At 32.2% G+C, this 21200-nt stretch overlaps 1 protein-coding gene across 6 annotated transcripts in view; it reads left to right on the forward strand.

The window, feature by feature from the left end:
* The window catches only part of USP15 (ubiquitin specific peptidase 15), a 138274-nt gene that overhangs the window by 98870 nt on the left and 18204 nt on the right, over positions 1-21200 (forward strand). For 3 of the 6 annotated variants that reach the window (XM_036894893.2, XM_036894894.2, XM_036894895.2), the window contains 11 exons: positions 9956-10129; positions 11593-11751; positions 11831-12055; positions 16649-16732; positions 16823-16917; positions 17016-17207; positions 18105-18220; positions 18403-18675; positions 19068-19138; positions 19492-19607; positions 20535-20684. In XM_036894893.2, coding sequence (XP_036750788.1) covers positions 9956-10129; positions 11593-11751; positions 11831-12055; positions 16649-16732; positions 16823-16917; positions 17016-17207; positions 18105-18220; positions 18403-18675; positions 19068-19138; positions 19492-19607; positions 20535-20684 — 1655 coding nt within the window. Of the gene's footprint in view, positions 1-3726; positions 3873-9955; positions 10130-11592; positions 11752-11830; positions 12056-16648; positions 16733-16822; positions 16918-17015; positions 17208-18104; positions 18221-18402; positions 18676-19067; positions 19139-19491; positions 19608-20534; positions 20685-21200 lie in introns of those variants that run through there. The other 3 variants (XM_036894896.2, XR_005026753.2, XM_036894897.2) reach the window with 3 other exon arrangements.

Below are 21200 nucleotides of genomic sequence, written 5' to 3' on the forward strand. Positions count from 1 at the left end.
TTTTTTAAAAGGTTTGCAGGGAGGTGGAGTGAGAAAGACCCTTAATCTTGAAAAGGATGGTCTATACTTTCTCCCTACTTCCTTATATCCTATTCAGTAGTCATCTCTGCAGCACAGCATAGTAGTTAAAAGCATGCATTTTGAACCTGACTGCTTGGATTCAAATCGTAGTTCTGCCACTTAGAAGCTGTCTGACCTTGGATAAGAAACGTCATAGTTTCTTCATCTGTTGGGTGCAGATAGATTGCTTAATAAGTGCTTGGCACATAATAAGCAGTATGTAAGTATCACCTGCTGTTACAGCATCACTGTGACCTTCATACCACCCTATAGAAATGCTTTTCCTAGAGTAACTTTTGATCTGTTTGCTGGGTTCTTTGTAGCCCCTTTACCATTGAGAAGTTAACATCTGACATATAAATGGCAAATCCTAAATCTGTCTCAACTATAATTCTCCTTCCTGAGTTTCCCTCCAACATATAACTATTAAGTAGACATTCCTGCCTGAATAATATTATGGATAACTTCAACTCCACATGTCTACTAACACCAAACATATTTCCCTAGAAACGTAATTTTATTTCTTTTGTTCCCTTGAGTTGGAACCATCTTTCCAGTAACCTGGGACTTACCCCAAGTCCTATTTGCTCTACTACCTCTTAAATATCACACATCTGTCTTCTCTCCTGTTAGCACACTACTTCAATATTTGAACATCTTGTGTGTGAACTGTTGAAATTTTGGCTCTCTAACTTTCTTTGTTCCATTGTTTGCCCTCTTCCAAACTATTTAGTACAGTGCTTCCAGAGTCAGTTTTGAAATGCAAACATGATTGCCTTATCTCCTTGTTTAAACCCCATTTCCTGTAACCTAAAGGATAAAATCCAAAATGAACCCTACTTACCTCTTTAGCCAAAGCTAAGTTTCTTGGAACTCATTTGAGTTTCAAACTTCTTTATTTATACTGTTACCTCTTACCTAGTTGCCTTTCCCACACCTCCTCTCACCTACCTTTGCTCTGTCTTTCTTCTGGACAAATACCTGTTACACAGTGAGAATCATCACAGTAGAGGCTATCATTGGTTTTCTTTTATATCCCCATTGTTTGATATAATGCTAGATATTGAGTGCATTAGAACAGTGTTTCTTGGTGTGTCTGTGGATGAGAGTGTGCTAGCCAACAGTAAAATAAGTATGGAAATTAAGCATAAGTGATCCAAACCTTTGCTAGCAGTTTGACAGGGTTATTTTATATCAAATCTGATAATTAAAAAATGGGACTTTGTTTTTGTATGTTGTTTTTTATTTCATGTTCTAGAAGCTCATTTTTATTGTATTTTACAAAAGTATCAGTCTGTGATGATTTGGAAATTTAAAAAAAAATGCCTCCACACAGATGGTTTGTGAAACAGTGCATTAGAAAATTTACTAGAAATGATTAGAACTTGACCTGTACCAGATTAGTGGTATTTCTAGAGCTATCTAAACTCCAGAAGAGCACCATAACTTAAAAAAGAATTATACAGCACATTATATGTATTTACTTCTTGAACTTGAAGGATCCAAGACATACAAATATATATAAAGTCCAAAAAATACTACAGCTTATGTTCTACCAGTGTAACCAATGTGACAGATAGCTCTTAGGTTGTTGGGCTGCCATGTTAATCATCTTGGCAGAACATACCTCTGCTAATCAGGCAAATAGTTTCTTGAATTATTCATAGTAAATGATATGAAAAACTCCCTTTAGAACATTATTTCTATACTTCTAAAGATTCTTGAAATAATGAACTTCTCTTCTTAATAAATATTTGCTGAGTGATTACTTAAATGATTTTAAAGTTTCTTTTGATTGAAAAATTAGAAACCTTCATAGTTATGTGCTCACTTAGTGACTTATTTGACTTGGCGGTTTTTCTTAAAGAATTTAAAAATCAGTTAAACTTCTTAAAAATTTCTGATGCTCCTTCCTGTGTGCATTTGCAGAACTAAAAAGATCAACAAATCACACAATTATTAATACTCATTTATTCAAAAATGTTTCTTTACTGATTATGTGCAAGAGACTGAACACACACAAAATTATAAAGAACACTTTTTTCTTTTCTTAAGTCCTTCAACTATCCGGCTTGCCTAAAATACTGGTATTTGTGTCATTATGAGCCAGTTTTGCATTATTAATGTGGTAGGAAATAAAATACTAAACATCAAAATTGAATTCATAAGCTTTAGTTCTTTAAAATAATTTACACTGGTGTCTATTAATGTTATTAAAAACATTTGACTTTAGCATGCTTCCCATAAAGCGACTGTCTAAAAATACTCATTAAATGGCCTATCTAAAAAAATTAGATTAATTGCTGTAACAGTCTAGTAGTTTTAAGATCTCATTTGAATATACCCACCTGAAACGTACAGCTTTGTTTAGTGTACTCAGTATCACATTTTTCAGATTTATCTCTGTTGCATAAAGTGGGCCTTCTATCCAATTTCTGTGTTTAGCTCTTAATATGAAAACCAATCATGTTTCCGTAGTCATGTCTTTTTTAAAATTGACATCTCTCGTTCAGGATTTACCTATTGCAAGTAACGGCAGTCTTTCTGACAACCTTAAAATTCTCTTTTATCCTATTGATGAGAGAGGAAAAAGCATTAGCATTTCTATGCAAGATAACAATATTTCTTGTTAGTATTCATACCTCCCAGAGCTTTCATAATAGTTCTTCACTGAATTTAAGTAGTGTGTGAAGAAATTCCATAGCATTTGGAAAAAAGTGTGACAGCAGGGGCCCTAATGAGTTAAATTTTATTCATGTCTTAAGCATAGTGACCAGATTGATTATATACATTAAAATATTAGAACAGCATCCTTCTCCATTTCAAAAATGTTACCTTTAAAACTACTTTCTGTAAAATTCCAGTATTTTAAGTAGATTTTATATGCCATTTCTCTCTCCACTGACTAGTTGGGAGAAGGGCAAAATCCATAGTTAAGTAAAGGTTTTTTAAAACTAAATAAAAGGAAAGTTATATCTACTTATAGTTTACTTACCTAAATTTGTTCTTTAAAGAAAGCTTGAATAGAGAATGGAAATATAAAACAAAATAGAGCTATAGTTGTATTTGGAGAAACTTCAAAGTTGATCTCTGATATCCAGTGATATTTGCCTTTCCTAGGAAAAAAGTTAACGAAAAATAAAACATCAGGTATCTTAAAATATCTCATTTTTAAATTTATTTGATGAAGGGCTGGGCTTGTATTTGTAGTTCTTCATTGTAAAAGTCTGCATCACAGTTCCTGTCTCATCTACTATTTTATTACAGACTGAGAGCCAGTGTGAAGGAATGCTTTGAAATTATACAGTACCTTTTTAGAATAGTGATACTATTGTCATGACATTGAAAAACAGTAACATGGCCAATCTGAAAATGATTTATCCATCTAATCTTAAAATCCAAAAAAAAAAACCCCAAATTCAGGGGTATTCTAAGATTACTTTAACCATGGATTACTTTAGATTTTATTTTTTAACTCATAAGAAAATAAAATGGTTTCCTCATTTTAGATTGGGCTTTCATTTTTAGTGTTGGTCAGTTTCAAGGTGTAGCTACTTTTTTAAAGGGTTGTGAGTAGCCTTACATTTTGATCAGTTACAAAATGAGTTAACGCACTCAAAGGCTTTAGGTAATCAAAAATTAAGTTTGTTTTCTTTCCTATTCTAGTTACCGGTTTACTAAAATAGTGAGCATACATGATCACATGAAAATTGGGCTTCTGGAGCACCTGAACAGAAAGGGAGTGGTTCATATTCAGCATTACAAAAGACAACTTTCTCTTTTTGAAGGGGATTACTTTGGCTATTTTCCAGGTACTGGGGAAATTCCAGATTCATTACAAGTTATTGGGATGGCTATTAATTATTCATTTCCTAAAATATGTTGATTACAGACTTGAGATTTGGTTATATATAGTAGAACTTTATTTCACTTCATCAGTTTATAAAAAATGTAGAAGTTTATAGTGATACAAAATTGAGACTCATACATTATAAGTCACATATTTTTTTGAAGAACTCTAGAAACACCAGTGTTATTAATCAGAACATATTTAATCGAAGAACTTTTTGAAAGTAATGTAAGAGTAATAGAATTTGTGCATGTGTATATAAGGAAAAGTTATATGCAAAGCATTGCAGTCTTTCCAAGAAATTAAATAATGAAAGAAAAATATCACTTAATATTCCAATTTTAAGGTGTTGTGTTAAGGATAGAAATTTATAACTAGACAGTTTTTCATAGAGAATTAATACTTTCTAAAGTAGCTGAATGGTATATTCATTCTTTTTAAAAATAGTTCTTCATGGTGGCAGTGGTTAAAGGTCTATATACATTAAACCGTATAGCAAAATGTGCACTAGATAGGGCATTTAATTATTTTGAAGACTTCTCTTTAGAATTTTTATGTCTGGTTCGAGGTTGAAGATTGGGGGGCAAGAGTCTTCATAAAAAAATATTTCCAAATATTTTTCTTTCACATATCTTTTAATTCTTTGGGCTTATCTTGATAGCTAGTTACTGGGACATTCACAGCCGTTGTTTTCCTTCCTTAGGAAAGCCTCATTAGGCATTATTTGGACTTTTCAACTTGAAAATTTTTAGCTAGGTTACATTTAACGGTACAATTCAGATCTCTTGAGTCTAGTATTTTCCCACTGCTCTAAGGACTGCTTCTAATCTTTCTACTTTCATTTATTCAGTACACCTTTAATGTACTAGGTGTTGTGCTAGATCCTGAGGTACAAAGGTGATTAAGACATGGACTCTGCTCTCAAGTGCAGTGTAAGTGAGTTCGAGGTATAGAGTTAGCCCAGAGGAAGAAACACTAGTTCTGACTTGTGCTGAGGAAGATAAAACATGTGTAAGAGATGATGAGATGAGGATAAAGAATAAGTAGGAATTCTTACAGGGGAAGAATGTTCTAAGAATGGGAGGAATATATGCTAAGACTCAATCTTAATACATTAAAGCAAGGAATATGCTTTAAGACTCCTAATTCAAATTCACATTCAACAGTACTCATTACTTGAAATTTCCACTTTAAATGCATATATAATCACAAGTAGAGAACCACAAAGCCACTTTGAGGAACAGATGCTTAGCAGGCACGTCTGCTCATAGAATGCTTGGCTTTCACATACACCAACCATTCTCATTATTCCTCACAAATCAACAGCTTTTCATACTAGCTTGTATCTTCAACCTTTCAGTTAGCCAACTGCTCGATTTATCGTGAAGGCTAAATGAATGAATATAAGAGTCTACCATATGCTAAATGTGAAATTTAAGTTTTTAATCCTTAGATCCTCAAATGCTATTGTCAATTTTACACCCTATTAATTAGAAATACATATACTAGTATATGTAATATATTTAAATATAGAAATATTCAGTCTCTATAACAGGTGCATTTGCCTCTTCATTAATGTTTTTTACTTTTTCTCCTTTGCATTAAGATTTGAAACTTCTGGTACAGTATCTTTCTTCAGTCTGATTATTGCTTTAATTTTAACATGGTATTGACAGATTTCTTCCCAATTTTAGAACCAACTCTAGGCACAATTATGATATAAATAAAATGTGGCTTTAAGATGTGTGTTTTATGATCATAGTCACATTACCTTATATTTGGACCTCAATTTTTTGGTGATGAACTCTAAGTGCTAGTTTTCCTTGCATATCAAGTGTTGGCATTAGTCAATGTTTGACAGTTCAGATCAAATTAATTAATAGAGGTGAAGCTCAAAGGTGGCATGTGAGTGATAGTGTCACAAAACTCATAAATAGCCACATATGTAACATACTAACACTATTTATATAATCCCTTTTGTTTTTAGGATAGATTCAGATATATTCACTTTTTGCTGAGAAAAACTATGTTAACCGAAGAGCGCGTTTCATTCTGTTTTACATTTTAACAGCCTTGAAGTAAGAGCTATATCCATAAAGGCACAGTGCAGGTTGTATGATTTCTAGTCCATATTATATCATTCAGTAAAATATCTTGCAGGTTAAAAAGGAAATTTCCTATATCTCTATATGTGCAACATTAATATGTTAATGTCTTAGGAAAGGAATTGTTTGGGGATGGTCCCAATCAAATAAGAAAGTGATATTTTTCATAGTAGAAGAATCTTCAAAAAAAGTGCTTCAGAACTGGTCATGATTTTTATTACTGAACTAATACAAATTGTCATATATTAATTAAAACATTGTATTTAATGACAACCAGTCCAAGTATCTTCAAAAAAAGTGCTTCAGAACTGGTCATGATTTTTATTATTGAACTAATACAAATTGTCATATATTAATTAAAACATTGTATTTAATGACAACCAGTCCAAGTATCTAGTTTTCTAGTAATTGTCAAAATAATTCATGTTTCTAAGATAGCCTCATGTTAAAAAAATTGAATAATGAGTTGCATAAATTACAGATCAAACTGCATTATGACCAACTTTAAGAAACTGGCTTCTTTCTTGTACTAGAATGATGGCAGTGAATACTGATATCACCTTGGGCTTGGAAATATTTTAGTTGTTTAGCCTCTATTCCAGTTATGCCCTGGATTTGTATCAAAAGTTATGAGAACTTTCAATATTTTAACTGGTCTTTATATTATTTCAAGAATATAGTGACTTTTAGAATAATATTATTTTCAAGGTGAGGGAGAAAAGTAATGGTATTTTCAAGATGAGGAAGGAAAGTTTGATACTAGCTTGAGTTTTTAACTATTAGGATCTGTGCATTAAATTTAAATGTCTGTATTTATGTGTTTATACAAATTTTTAGAAAAATGTAACTTCTGAGTTTTTTCAAACATGTTCAACAAAGAGAATGCTTTTGGGGATCATTTAGGACTCAGTGGTTTAAATTTAAATATAAATTTAAATTTAAATATATTATCTCAAAATATATTGGTTATGATTTCTTGACAGGTAATACAGTTACTTATCATTAAGACTGTGTTTTGTTGTTGTTTAGTGTGTTCACATAGAATTATAATCAGCTTCAAACTGGCATGTGTCACTATGAAAATAAGTACTGGTCTCTGTGTCAAGGACTTCTGAAAAAAATCCAGAGACCCATTACAGAGCAGGTAGTGAAAGTCAAACAAAAGGCAGGGAGAGCTTTTAATAGGTGCTATCCTTTTGGTTTGGTATTCAGGTAGAAGTACTTGAAGAAACTTTTGAGATTACTCATTAAGCAAATATATTTTTGCCTCAATAATATTTCATTCAACAAAAACTTGAGTAGTTGTTTGTGCCAAACATTGAAAGAAAATAGTAAAAAAATCAAGAGGATAAATTCATTAGTAAATATAAGCAGAAGTATTTTTAACAAGCATACATTTATAGTATACATATAAAGTACCAGGTAACATGGTGCTTAGTGCTGGAGATATATAAATATAAAGATTATATGATTCTTGCTTTCATGGAGGTCTCAGTTCATTTGGTAAGACAAACTAAAAATTAATGTTTTTTAATTAAAAATAAGTGCTAGAATAAAAGTGAGCACAAAGCAATATGGAAACATACAGGAGGGAACACCATAAAGGAACCTAGGAAGTTTTCCCAGAAAGGATACCTGAATCTTGATGGTTTAGTTGAAGTTAGTAAGTCAAAGGAAAAATATACATTTCCTGTAAGTGGAGTAATGTTGTAGACACAGAGTAAGAGAATGCATAGAGGTCAAGGAATCACAAGTCATCAAATAAGGCTAAGATGGAATGGGGAGAAAATGTATTGGCAAGGGATGAGGCTGTGCTGGTGGGCAAAAGACAGAACTTTCTATAAAGATTTGAGATTTTAATCCAAAATTGCTATAAAAGAATTGATAGCAAGTAAGTGACATAATTAGATAAAAATTTTAGAAAGATCACTCTGGATGCTATTGGAAAGCTAAAAATTTTTCATTTCTGTTTGTAAGGTCTTTGCAAGATAAGGATACGTGTAAATAAGTTGAAGAATTACTCATGTTTGCACAACTTCATTCTTTGAGGTGTTTGGGAAAACCATAAATTAGGTTATTTGTATAATTGTGTTACAGACAGTAGTAGAATATTTTATTCTTAATATAACTCTAAGCTGATCAAATGTAAGGATTTGAAAATTAATTGATCATTGTTGGGAATTCTGTCTGACCTCACCTTTGCATTACAACTTAATGTTGATCCTGTTTGTACTAAATCCGATGATACCTACTAAGTGATGGCATTTATGCCCTGTGTAGCCATGGTGTATTCTGGGTTGCCTGGCCCTACCTCCAGTGCTGGGTTTATAATTAAAAGAATATATAATATAAAAGGAAAAGAGAAAATGAAACTCAGAAGGTGTGTTAGATTATGAAAGGATGAGGTATAAAAGGAGCCAAGAAAAAAGGTAGAAAAGTATCCTTTCCCTGATTGCCTCCTACACTGTAGACTACCTCTGTCTTCCTCTTACCTAAAAATTTGTACTGCCTAAAATGGCATGTAATGACTTTGAAGTATATGCCACCCATCCCAAACATTATTAACTGTTTGTATTGTTTTCATTGCCTAAGAATTACACAGTAACAAATACCATGATACTATAAACAGTTCTCTCTTTTGCCTTGAGGTAGGGGCCAGACTACCAATTTAGACAGTATTATTTTCTTAGATATAAAATTCCAAGACATATATTATGGTTACTTGAGTAAATATAAATTGATTTATAATTAAAACAACAAAATAGAACAGACTTTATTTCAAAGAATTAAACATATTTAATTTTGCAATTTTAGCCAAACTGTGCCTGGTATAGACCCATCGTTTATAGCATTCAAGTTAGTGGTGCAAACCCAGCAGACTATACCTTTCATAGTGACCAAGACTATTTGACTTAATCCAAGTAAGGGATAAACAAGCTTTGAAAAACTTTGATTTCCATTAATGTAAATCTGAATCCTCATAAGAGAGGGTTTTTACTACTTTACATGCAAGAAACTAGCTTCACTTAAAGCACTTTGCCAATTGACTCCAAGACAAATATCTTCCTGCAGCAAAAAAAAAGTTACCATGTAACCATATCTCTCTGTCAGTCATTACAGATTCTACTTAATGACTGTAGACATCTAACTGATAAAGTAATATTGGGTTCATGATGAAGTCAGGTTATATGAGATTAGCAATTTAAAATTATTGCATTCTGAGATAAAATGATATGGAAAAACTGTACTTCCACCATCTATTTTATTTTAAATCCTGAATTATTTCATTCAGAATCAAAAAGACTTGGAGAATTGATTTATTCTTAGTTTTAATCTTGCCATAAGGGAAAATTGTATTGTTCTGATATTAAAGAGCTGAAAGAAGACCACACTTAGCCAGAGTTCACATAACAAAAATTGTTTTCTCAGGTTTAGCTAATCTGTACCGTCCGTTCTAAAAATGGTTGACCATATGGAAAATTTAAAGACTGCTCTTTTATGATAAGTAAATTACAATGGAAGCAGTAAATACCTCTTTAAAGTTAATTTCTTGCTTGCAGTCTGTCTCAGTTTTTACCTACTCAGGCTAATTTGCAGGTGCCTGGGATGAGTAGACAAACCATAATTTCTATCAATCAAGTAGAAGAAGCAAAGAAAACTCTGAGCTTCTCTCCCACTTAACAGGTAGTTTGCTGTGGTTAAAATTAATGCAGATTTTGCAGCAACAAATATTAGCATTTTCATTTATTACCAGTAATTGCTTTGCAATTTGGGAAATGAATAGTTGAATGCATCATTTGAGTGTTTATTTGACCAGTTATTAGTATTAGAGGCCATCATTTAAATTTTTCTCTATATATTATGACAAATTAGTTTCTTCATTTGAACATACTTACAATGGTGGTTACTTTTACTTAAAGACGTATTTTATTCTTTGCAGTGTTTGAGCAATACACCTCCACTTACTGAATATTTCCTCAATGATAAATATCAAGAAGAACTGAATTTCGACAATCCCTTAGGAATGAGAGGTGAAATAGCTAAATCTTATGCTGAGTTAATCAAGCAAATGTGGTCTGGAAAATTTAGCTATGTCACTCCAAGAGCCTTTAAGGTTAGTATAATAAATACATTTTCAATGCAGCTTATATCACCCCCAAGAAAATAAAAATTGGATATTTGGGGAAAAGACAAAAAATCATAGCTATTACAATGGTTTGTGGCCTTCCAAAGGGACACAACATATAAATAGATACACAGTATATCCATAGTATTAAATTTTTGTGATGGGGACAGAACAAGTGATTATTTTTAAAATGCCTAAAAAGACTGGGATGGGGGAGAAAACAAAGGTTGAAAAACAGTGGCACGGTAAAAACTATAGGAAGATACCAATGAGAATTTACAGATATTTTAGAATGTAGTACATCTCTGAGAAACCTACATAAGTTTTTATATAAATTAAAAGACTAAATTTGGGCATGTTATTGAGCTCTAAGAACTCAACTTACTTTTAATCATTGAAAATTATTAAAATAAGACTAGCAGTAGTAATACTAATTAGTAGTAAATTAGTTATTAGTAAAACAAGCAGTAAATATTAATTACCTATTCAATATAATAATTCTTAAACTTTTAAGTTTATTCTTGTTTGTTGAAATGGTTACATATTAGAATCATTAAATCTCAAGTAGTTGTCATTCCAATAAGAATTAAGCTAAAATTTAGCTTTCTATTGTTAAAAATGTTTCCCTAAGTATATAAATGAGATTTATGAGAAATTTTAAACTTTTAAGGAGAATAAGCAATTTTCGGCCATTTTTATACAAACAACTTAAATGACATTCATGTAGGACATCTTCTAGGCAACATTTTATTAACTATAGGCTAGTTCTTTAAAAAAACAAACAAATCAAAAGCATTCCTGCCTTTTATCTTCTTTACATTTCTAAATTTTGGACAGGCTAGCTCAGACAAACTGTTTCTCAATCCTTAACCATGATTCCAGTTAATTTCATTTTGCTAGATATTCTCTTTTAAAATTATGTGTAAGTGGGCTCTTGATATTTTTATCTTTCACATTTCTTATTACTCTCATCAAAATATACTTACTACTGCAAAGACTAGGAATATTATATATGAATACAGATATTCCTGTTACCTCTGTAAGATTCATACTTTTTATACTCAGAAACTAATGAGAGCCTTATAATTTTTTGAAGTGACCCAGAAATGTTATTGAATTTTAATAACCTTTGTGTTTCCTATTTGTTTGTACAAAACTTTACCATATTTTCTCATGTTGTTTCTTCAGGTCAAAATTTCTTTTCTATTTTACAGATTAGTTAGCACTTAAAAATACTTTTAGATATGTAATTATATTATTTAATCTATATGTAATCATTATATCTGCAAATGACTGGAGAAATGCCATATGTTGGCTTAGGGGTTAAAATTAATTTTAGCAAGTAGATGATTCACAAGTATGGAATCCATGAATAATGAGAATCAACTATGTATTTTTTTTTAAATGATCTGGTCCCTAGATAAGATTTTATAGTTTTGTTTTCCTTACAGACACAGGTAGGACGCTTTGCACCTCAGTTCTCTGGATACCAGCAGCAGGACTGTCAAGAACTATTAGCTTTCCTATTAGATGGACTACATGAGGATTTGAATAGAATTAGGAAAAAACCATATATACAATTAAAGGATGCTGATGGAAGGCCAGATAAGGTAAACTTAACAATATTATTATCACCATTGTTATAATAATAATATATCTTTGTGTAATGTGTGTCTCTTTTCTTTAAAGGTGGTTGCTGAAGAAGCCTGGGAAAACCATTTAAAAAGAAATGATTCTATCATAGTAGATATATTTCATGGCCTTTTCAAATCAACTCTAGTTTGTCCTGAATGTGCTAAGATTTCAGTAACATTTGATCCTTTTTGTTACTTGACACTTCCATTGCCCATGAAAAAAGAACGAACCTTGGAAGTTTATTTAGTTAGAATGGACCCACTTACCAAACCTATGCAGGTAAGCAATGATTATTTTCTTTGTATTTGTTGTTTTCACAAAAGGTTGTGGTTGAGTCCTAATGCCTCAAGTGCAATTCAATAATAACAAGTTTTTTTGTGTGTAAGAGATTTTATAAGCTAAATACTTTGGAAGTTACGCAACTAATTTTAGAATCTTGAAAGGATAAGGGATGTACAAACTCATTTGTCATGTAAAAACAAGTCTTAAAGCCTTTTTCTTATCAAAGAAAATTAGAGGTGGTTTGATTTTGCAAGGTTGGGATGAGTATTAGCTTACAAAGAGTAATAATAACATGCTATTAGTTTCCCTATTTTCCAACTTTAATATAAATCATTTATTTAGTATTAATTATAATTGCTTTTCCTAATGGCTCTGGGAAGTAGAACTAATATTTACTATACATTTTGATTCATGGTATGGTAAGATAATGGTATATTTTAAATACCTGCACTCTCTAAGCATCTGAAGTACTTAAAAGAGAAATAGAAACTTATTTAGACTGGAAATACTTGCTTCAGTAATGTTCTAAGCTTTTTACAGTTTGGAGTGTCAAATACTGCTTACTCTATTTAAGAGCCCTGTGCTAGGCCTTAATATCAGTTGTCTGCCTGATTCCATTGCCTAGTGTTGTTAATTGGATTATTTTGCATTTTGTGGAGGAAAGCACCATATTTTGCTTCATTTATTGATCAGTTAATCCTTTTCTGACACTTCTACTCTGTTTCCCTAAGTTCTGTTATAGCATTTATAAAATTGTATTATGACATTTGATTTATTTTGATGTTTTCTCCCATAGACCTTGAGTTCTTTGAAGATAAGGACCTCATAAATTTTTTTTATTTCCAACCCTTATGACTTGTAGATACTAATGCAAAAGTGTTCAAAACATTTTATTCATTCAAATATGTAGGGGACACCTACTGAGTGTAAAGCTCTGTTGGGTAACCAAAGCAGACATGGTTCTGCTATAGAAGATTGTTTTTTGAAGATCCTTAGCTTAGGGTCCTAGCCAGATAGAACAGTTTGTTAAAGCACAATAGCTGTATTAGCCTTCTTGAGCTGTATAACCAAATATGATAGACTAAGCAGGTTAAAAAACAGAAATTTATTTTCTGAGACCCTACCCATTGCTAGGGCCCTATGTTTATGATCTCATCTGAACCTCCCAAAGGCCTCATCTCTGAATACTATCATATTGGTGGTGAGGGCTTTAACATAGGAATTTTGAGGAGACACCATTCAGTCCACAGTAATATTCATGAAATCTATGTGAAAGGTATGCTTTGAACAAAATTATGATCCTAACCATTTATTTAATGACCTTGTTTGGGCTTACTATCAATAGGATATAATATATTAAGTATTCATAAAAATACAGTCTTTTCAGTTAAAATAATTAAAGACTATTTCATCCAGGGAATATTATAGAGAGCAACAGCATCATGGTACTTGCCCTTCTCCGTGAGCAGGGCCAATAAAGACCTGTTTTTATTTCTGGCCAGGGGAGTATATGTTCACATTTCTAAAATCACATCCTTTAGATGCTCACTTAATCACTTGTTCTTAAGCATAGGACTGTTAGCATTCATTTCAATGGCGAGAAACTATAGCAATGCTAAATTACACCCTTACTTCTCTGGTTTGTAACTTTACAAAAATATGCCATAAGTATAATGGAGTAAGAGAAGTTATAAAACAATGATAAAAAACATACTGGAACAAAAATGTAGATATTCTATTTCTCTACAACACGTTTGTTTAAGACAGTACTCTATCATGTCAATAATATAATCTGTAGTGTAGAAAGACAGATTGCATTCAAGTTACACATTAGCCCATAAGGTGTGTATTGAATGTTCTCCTTTAATTTGAGTTTGAATATTTCCAGCAATGTGAATTTCATTAATTTACCTCTTTTCTCAGTGACCAAAAATAGAAATTTTTGGAGTTTAGAGCCATGGTGAGCAAAGAAGAATAGGGATTTTTTTGTCCACTTGGAGGCAGTAACAACTCAAATACAAAACGATAACCTCATTAACACTATGCTTTAACCAATTGGAGAGGAAAGGAAAATTAGCTGAGTTCACATATTTGATGATCATTCCTATCATTAAAGTTGATTTAGGTCACAGAAGTTTATTAGTCATTGTTTTGGACATGTATTACATATTGAGCTGTCATACTCTGCAAGGTGCTAGAAATACTAGGGTATTCCTAGTCCTTGTTCTCAAGAAGTTTGTCATACAGTATGAAGAGTGCTATGACAGGATGCTGTAGGAGAGTACAGAAGGAATAAAAGCCAAACTGGCAGTTTTGCCTGTGTTGAGTTCTGAAAGATGATTAGGTTTCCATGAAAGCTGGAAATACAAACATTGTAGACCAAGAAAGTGGCATGTACAAAAAGGCCAAAGGCAAAAGAGGACATGGTCCACTTCTGGAAACTAGAAGTAGACAGTAATGATAGGCAGAAGACAGATCACAAAGAATCTTGATGCCATTATAGGAAGTCTGGACTTCATCCTAATGACTAAGGGAGCCACTGGAGGTTATTAAGTAGATTATGTGGCCAGATTTACATCTGAGAAAGGTGACTCTGGCTAGTACAAAGATTGGATTGGAAAGATTTAGACCAAATATACAAAGACCAGTGATCAGATGACAAATGACAGGGCTTGAACTTTTTTAAGATTAATGTCAGGATTGCTATTAGATAGAACTGGTTGAATATAGTAAGTAAAAATATTTGAGTGTTCAAAGATAATGTCAAGTTTATTGGATTGGAAAACAGGAGATAGTGGTGCTATTTGTTTTAATTGGATATATAAGAAGAAAGGTTTAAGAAGAAATCTGTTTTAGTATTGGATATGTTCGCCTGACATGACCTAAATCAGTGTTTAATATTGGACATGTTGAGGTACATGAGAAAACTTTAGGTAGAGATATCAATAGGCATTGAGTTTAAGTGTCAAGAGTAGAGGAGACAGGTCTGTGCTTGATAGATAAATTGGGCGGTGAGCTTTATGAAGATAGCAGTGAATGTCTAAGAAGGATGAGGTCATCTAAGGTTAGGGTGATCCTGTAATTGATCATCTACACCAGAACTCTATAAAAAATAAAAGGGGCCATGATTAATTATGCCAGGACAGCAGGCTAATCCAAGACTGGCCACAGCAAATTGGGATATATTGTCATTTTGTCTAGAGAGAGCATGTAGAACTGGGAAGAGGGCTAAGGATAAAACTCTAAAAGACACTAGAGAACAGCCTCAAAAGTGGTGACCACAGCAAAGAAGAAAATAAGTAGTAGTGTTGTAGGGAAAGGAAAATATTAAAGAAGAGGAGCGATCATCAGTCATGCTACAAAGAGGCCAATAAAATAAGGACTAGTAAAGATTAGGTTGTATGAAAGTATTGACAACCTTGGTAACAGGTTAAATAAAGAGGTGAAGACAAAACCCAGGAATGGATTGATGAGTGAATGGAAAGTGAGGAAGTTATGATAGTCAGGGTATCAGTCAGCTTTTAACAAGGTTACTTTATTTATAAGGCAGAAAATAAAGAGGGATGACTAGAAGAGAATTATCACAGGGAAAGCAATGACTTTTGTTTTTGTTTTCTTTTTTTTTGTTTTTTTAAGAGACTTGAAAATAATCCAGTGCTTATGTAAGAGTCATGATAAAATGAAATAAAAGATAATTGGGTTTGGGTTCCAGAGGAAGCAGAAGAGGATGGGGTCAGAGCATAGATCCTAGGGTTAGCCTTGAATGGGAAGAGACACACCTGATTCTCATTCTGTGTGTTGAAAGAGACAGAGAAAAGGATCTTTTAGACTCCAGTTTGTAGGGGGACAGAAAGTTGGGGATTTTCCTATACTGTAGCCTCTGTGGGTTTTTTTTGGTGAAATAGGTATTCTGCTAGTGAAGGCAGAAATGATGAAATAAGAAGCCTAAGGGATAGTGAAGATTTGAAGTCATTATTAAGAGAAATAAGAGAATAGCAAACAAAGAATACACAGAATTTCTGTCTAATGTTAAAGGATCACCTGAGATTGGCACTTGTGTGTTTGTGACATACCAGTCTCTAAAGTTAGGCAATTTTCTCTAGTATAGCAATAATAATAAAACTGAATAATGAAGTATTCAAGGCTTTGCACTGGAATAGTTGAAGTGCTGACTCATGTGGTGTCTGGATGGAAGTCACGGTAAACTGGAAGAAAGTTGAGGCCAGAGCACTTAGAGATATAAATGCAAGCCAAACATTGCAAAGAAATGAGTTTCCAGGAAAAGTAAGTAGCAGTTAGTCTGTAATCTGTTAAAGAGTTTAAGGTATCATAATTGGAGCAAACTATGACAGGGTCCAAGAAGTGAACCACAGTTGGATGCAAGTGTAGGTCTTTGAACTGAGGAGTCAAAGAACAATGAGGCTAATATAAGTCATCCACATAGACATTGTCACCCAGGATGATGGCAAAATTGGAAACTGAGCACAATGAGCCTACTGAATGTGAGGAAGGAACCATGAGTTCAGGCTCATCTACTTAATATTTCTCCCCCAAAGTAATACGTTCATTATAATTTTTTTTGTTTTTTAGTACAAAGTGATTGTCCCCAAAATTGGAAATATACTTGATCTTTGTACAGCATTGTCTGCTTTGTCAGGAGTACCTGCAGATAAGGTAAGATATTTCTGAATTTGACATATGTAAGTTGGAGTTTAGTTCTTCAGTGTTGTAAAACCAGCTTAATAGAAATTTATTTCCTTTTAGATGATAGTTACTGATATATACAATCATAGATTTCACAGAATATTCGCTATGGATGAAAACCTTAGTAGTATTATGGAACGAGATGATATTTATGTGTAAGTATAAAATTCCTTGTGCAAAATATTACTTGAGAAAAATTCAAAAGAAATAACATGGAAGTGTTCAGAGTTTATGGTCAGTTTTGTCTTTGTAGGTTTGAAATTAACATTAATAGGACAGAAGATACAGAGCATGTGATTATTCCTGTTTGCCTAAGAGAAAAATTTAGACACTCAAGTTATACCCACCATACTGGTTCTTCACTTTTTGGTCAGCCTTTTCTTATGGCTGTACCACGAAACAATACTGAAGATAAACTGTATAATCTCCTGCTTTTGAGAATGTGGTAAGTGCCAAACAATTCTACATTAATAAAATAAAATATGAAATAGTTAATAAAAGTGAACATGCAAAGGTGTACTATGAGAATATAATTAGATAAGTTTGAAATATCTCAACTTTGTTTAGATAGTTGTCAGTTTTAAAAAATCCAGTTTCTCAGTCATGTAAAACATATTACTAGGGTAATTTCAGATCCAGAAAGCATGAATTCTTGTAGCTGTTTCCCAACAAGTATTTTCTGTTAATAGGAAATAGGACTCTATTGTGTATGCACTCTGAAATCATAACAAATGTCAGATGCTTCATTTCTTTATACACACTGCCAGTTAAAGAACTCATACTGAACATAGTTTTAATTTAAAGGGTAAACTTTCATGGTCAGTAGTATTGTGAGGCAACCCTTTTTTGTCTTTAAAAAGTTCAGTTCAGTTACAAGGCAATGAAGAATAGCATGTGATCCTTTTTTTATCCTTTCTAACTGATATATTTAGTATTCTTTCTTGGCCTACCTGTTTTAATCCTTATTGTCCCATAAGCAGTCTGTAAAGATCACATTATACAACTATAAGTAATTTTAGCCATAATATGTTTCATCTAAATGTGGATCTTCATATAATTTTTTTAGTTTTTTAAGTTGAGAAATTATTTTCCACAAATTTTTAACATATAAAAGAAGGATATTAAAACCCAGGAAATACAAATTAGCTTCTTTTTATAAAGACATCGAAAACACAAATGTCAGTTGCACTTACGGTACTTTATGTTGAGTTTGAATTTACCCTTGAATCTACTAAAGGATTTCTGGTATAGCATTGAAAGTTTCTTTTTTATTGAAAGAATGCAAACTTTTAAGTTTTATGTTTATAGAACTGAACTTGTTTGATTTCTGGTTTTGTTTAAGCCGATATGTCAAAATAGCTACTGAAACTGAAGAAACGGAAGGATCCCTACATTGCTGTAAGGACCAAAATATTAATGGGAATGGTCCAAATGGCATACATGAAGAAGGCTCACCAAGTAAGACAGCCCTGTTAAATTGTAAAAACTCTTCACTTTTTTGGATAATTGCCTCAGAGAAAAATTAAGAGGATAGGGATTAAGGAACTAAAAAATATCTGTAAGCCTAGAAAAATGTTAGTATTAATCATTTTTTAAGTTAGCTTTGGGTCTATTTAAAGACTTCTTATTTCCAAAATTAGGTGAAATGGAAACGGATGAGCCAGATGATGAATCCAGCCAGGATCAAGAACTTCCCTCTGAGAATGAAAACAGCCAGTCTGAAGATTCAGTTGGAGGAGATAATGATTCTGAAAATGGATTATGTACTGAGGAGACTTGCAAAGGTCAACCCACAGGACACAAAAAAAGATTATTTACATTCCAGTTCAACAACTTAGGCAATACTGATATCAACTACATCAAAGATGATACCAGGCATATAAGATTTGATGACAGGCAGCTTAGGCTAGATGGTAAGTATTTGTGGAAAGTGGCTTGAACACTAAACTTGAGCAGAGCATGTATTTTTTTTTTTGGTGAAAACCATGAAATTCAGCACTATCACAAAAAATAACATTTGCTTATCTATCTAAAATTTTGAATGAAAAGCCTTAATTTCTATGTATTCTGGAACACGTCAGTGTTTATTAAATGGAAATTTGATTTATGCTTAAGTGTTTTAGCTTTTTTTTTTAACTCCTAAAATGCCTTAATGGTTTAGAAACAGCATTTTGCCCTGATCACCTAGTGCAAGTAGAAAAGATTGCTATTTGTTTATTCTGGTGTATATCCTAACATTAAAAAATACTAATTTTACCATTAAAGCATCTTAAATTTTAAAGAACAAATACGCTTTCCATCCTAGAAAGATCTTTTCTTGCTCTGGATTGGGATCCTGATTTGAAAAAAAGATATTTTGATGAAAATGCTGCTGAGGTAAGTCATCACTCATTCCTTCTTTATCTTTCCCATGTTGATCCTACTGTTATTTCACACTCATTTGCTTCTACCATATATGTTTATTTTGCCAGTAAAAGGTTGGTTATGTACTATAATAGAAAAGTCTTGTTGGTTTTGAACATGCTTTATTTTTATACTTTTTAGTCCTCCGTATAGGTGTGTGGATAGGAGTTATTTAAAGGTATGGTTTAAATCTCACCTGAAATAGGCCTTATGATTCTTTTGAGAAAGTTTAGGAGTTTTTTTCATTGCTATTCATAGTACTATGGTATCACTAAAATGAGTTTTGTTTCATTTGTTCTCTTAACTCAAGAAATACTTCTCTTTAGGATTTTGAAAAACATGAAAGTGTGGAATATAAACCTCCTAAAAAACCCTTTGTGAAATTAAAAGATTGCATTGAGCTTTTTACAACAAAAGAAAAGCTAGGTGCTGAAGATCCCTGGTAAGAAACAAAGTTAAATGATTGTTTTTAATTATTTTTTTAAAGATTTATGCTGAGGTATATGCTGCATCACATTGGAAAGTAATAAAATCCCTTTGATATTTTAAATAATATCCTTTTCTTTATGTGATAGTAGTCTATGAAGAGGATGAGAATTTTCCCTAATATGTATTATGTATTTTTTCATAATAGCCGTTTTACTATGAGTAATTTAGTTACTTTTTCCCAAGAATTTTTAGCTGTGCAGCCATTTGGAAAGAAGCTTTTTTTAGGAAAATCATAATGGTATGTTTTGTAGTATTATTACAGTTAACCCTTGAAATAATGCAGGCTTGAACTCTTCAGGTCCACTCATATATGGACTTTTTTCAACAATTGGAAAAAACATTTTCTTTTCTCTAGCTTAGTTTATTGTAAGAATACAGTGTATAATATAACATATAAAATATGTTTACTTCACTGTTTGTGTCATCAGTGAGACTTCCAGTCAACAGTACACTATTAATAGTCAGGAGGTTTTTGTGAGTCAAAAGTTATACACAGATTTTTGACTGTGTGGAAGGTCCATGCCCCTAAACCCCATGTTGTTCAAGGGTTAAATAATTCCATTAGAGCCCAGAAGTTTTGGGATTTTCTAATACCAGTACCTCTGCAGTTTTATGATATATCCATGTCTTTTTAGCATTGTAAAATATAAATAATCTAACCCTCATCATTTCTTTGAATATTTACATATTAATTTATAATAGTTAAATCTATTTGGAAAACATAGAAGATTAAAATAATAACAGGAGTTCCTGTCAATCTGGTACATGCTAGGCATACAGTAATTAATTGGTTAATGAATAAATGTACAACTTCCCAAACTTTTTTATCTATTGTTTTCTTTACTTCTGTCAAGCTTTAAATATTTCTGTTTATTTTTAGGTATTGTCCCAATTGTAAAGAACATCAGCAAGCCACAAAGAAATTGGATTTATGGTCCCTGCCTCCAGTACTTGTGGTACATCTCAAGCGATTTTCTTATAGTCGATACATGAGAGACAAGTTGGATACCTTAGTTGATTTTCCCATCAAGTACGTTTTGATTGTGCTTCATAAACATTGGGAACTCTTTTTAGACACCAGGTCACATTGGACCCAATTTTAGTTTTTGAGTTATATTTTTGAGTACTTCTGACAATTTGTAAGGAATCAGTAACAATTTTTATTCCTTCTTAAAGTTTTTTCAAAGAACAAAGAGAAAATACATATTTTCCTCTAAACAATAAACTCATTCTGTGTTACATTACTTATGGGTTCATTGGCCCTGTTTAAAAATCTAAGATACTTTATGGGATCTTAGTGATCTTGTTTTCCTTGGGATTATTTCATCATTAATTAACAATTATTCTTAACTATGCTTTTAAAAAAAGACTTAGGTAATATAAAAAAATGGAATTGCTTAGAAAAATGACATAGTAGTGTAATAATCATCCCTACTGTATCATACTTCAGTTTTATTATTGTGTTGTCCAGAGTATGACATATTAGTACAAAGGTTGTTATGAAGAAGTCCAAAGACAACATCTTTGTAGTCCTTTTTTTTTATTG

This window comes from Manis pentadactyla, chromosome 10 (assembly GCF_030020395.1).
Source record: "Manis pentadactyla isolate mManPen7 chromosome 10, mManPen7.hap1, whole genome shotgun sequence".
In the NCBI taxonomy this organism is placed as follows: Eukaryota; Metazoa; Chordata; class Mammalia; order Pholidota; family Manidae; genus Manis; species Manis pentadactyla.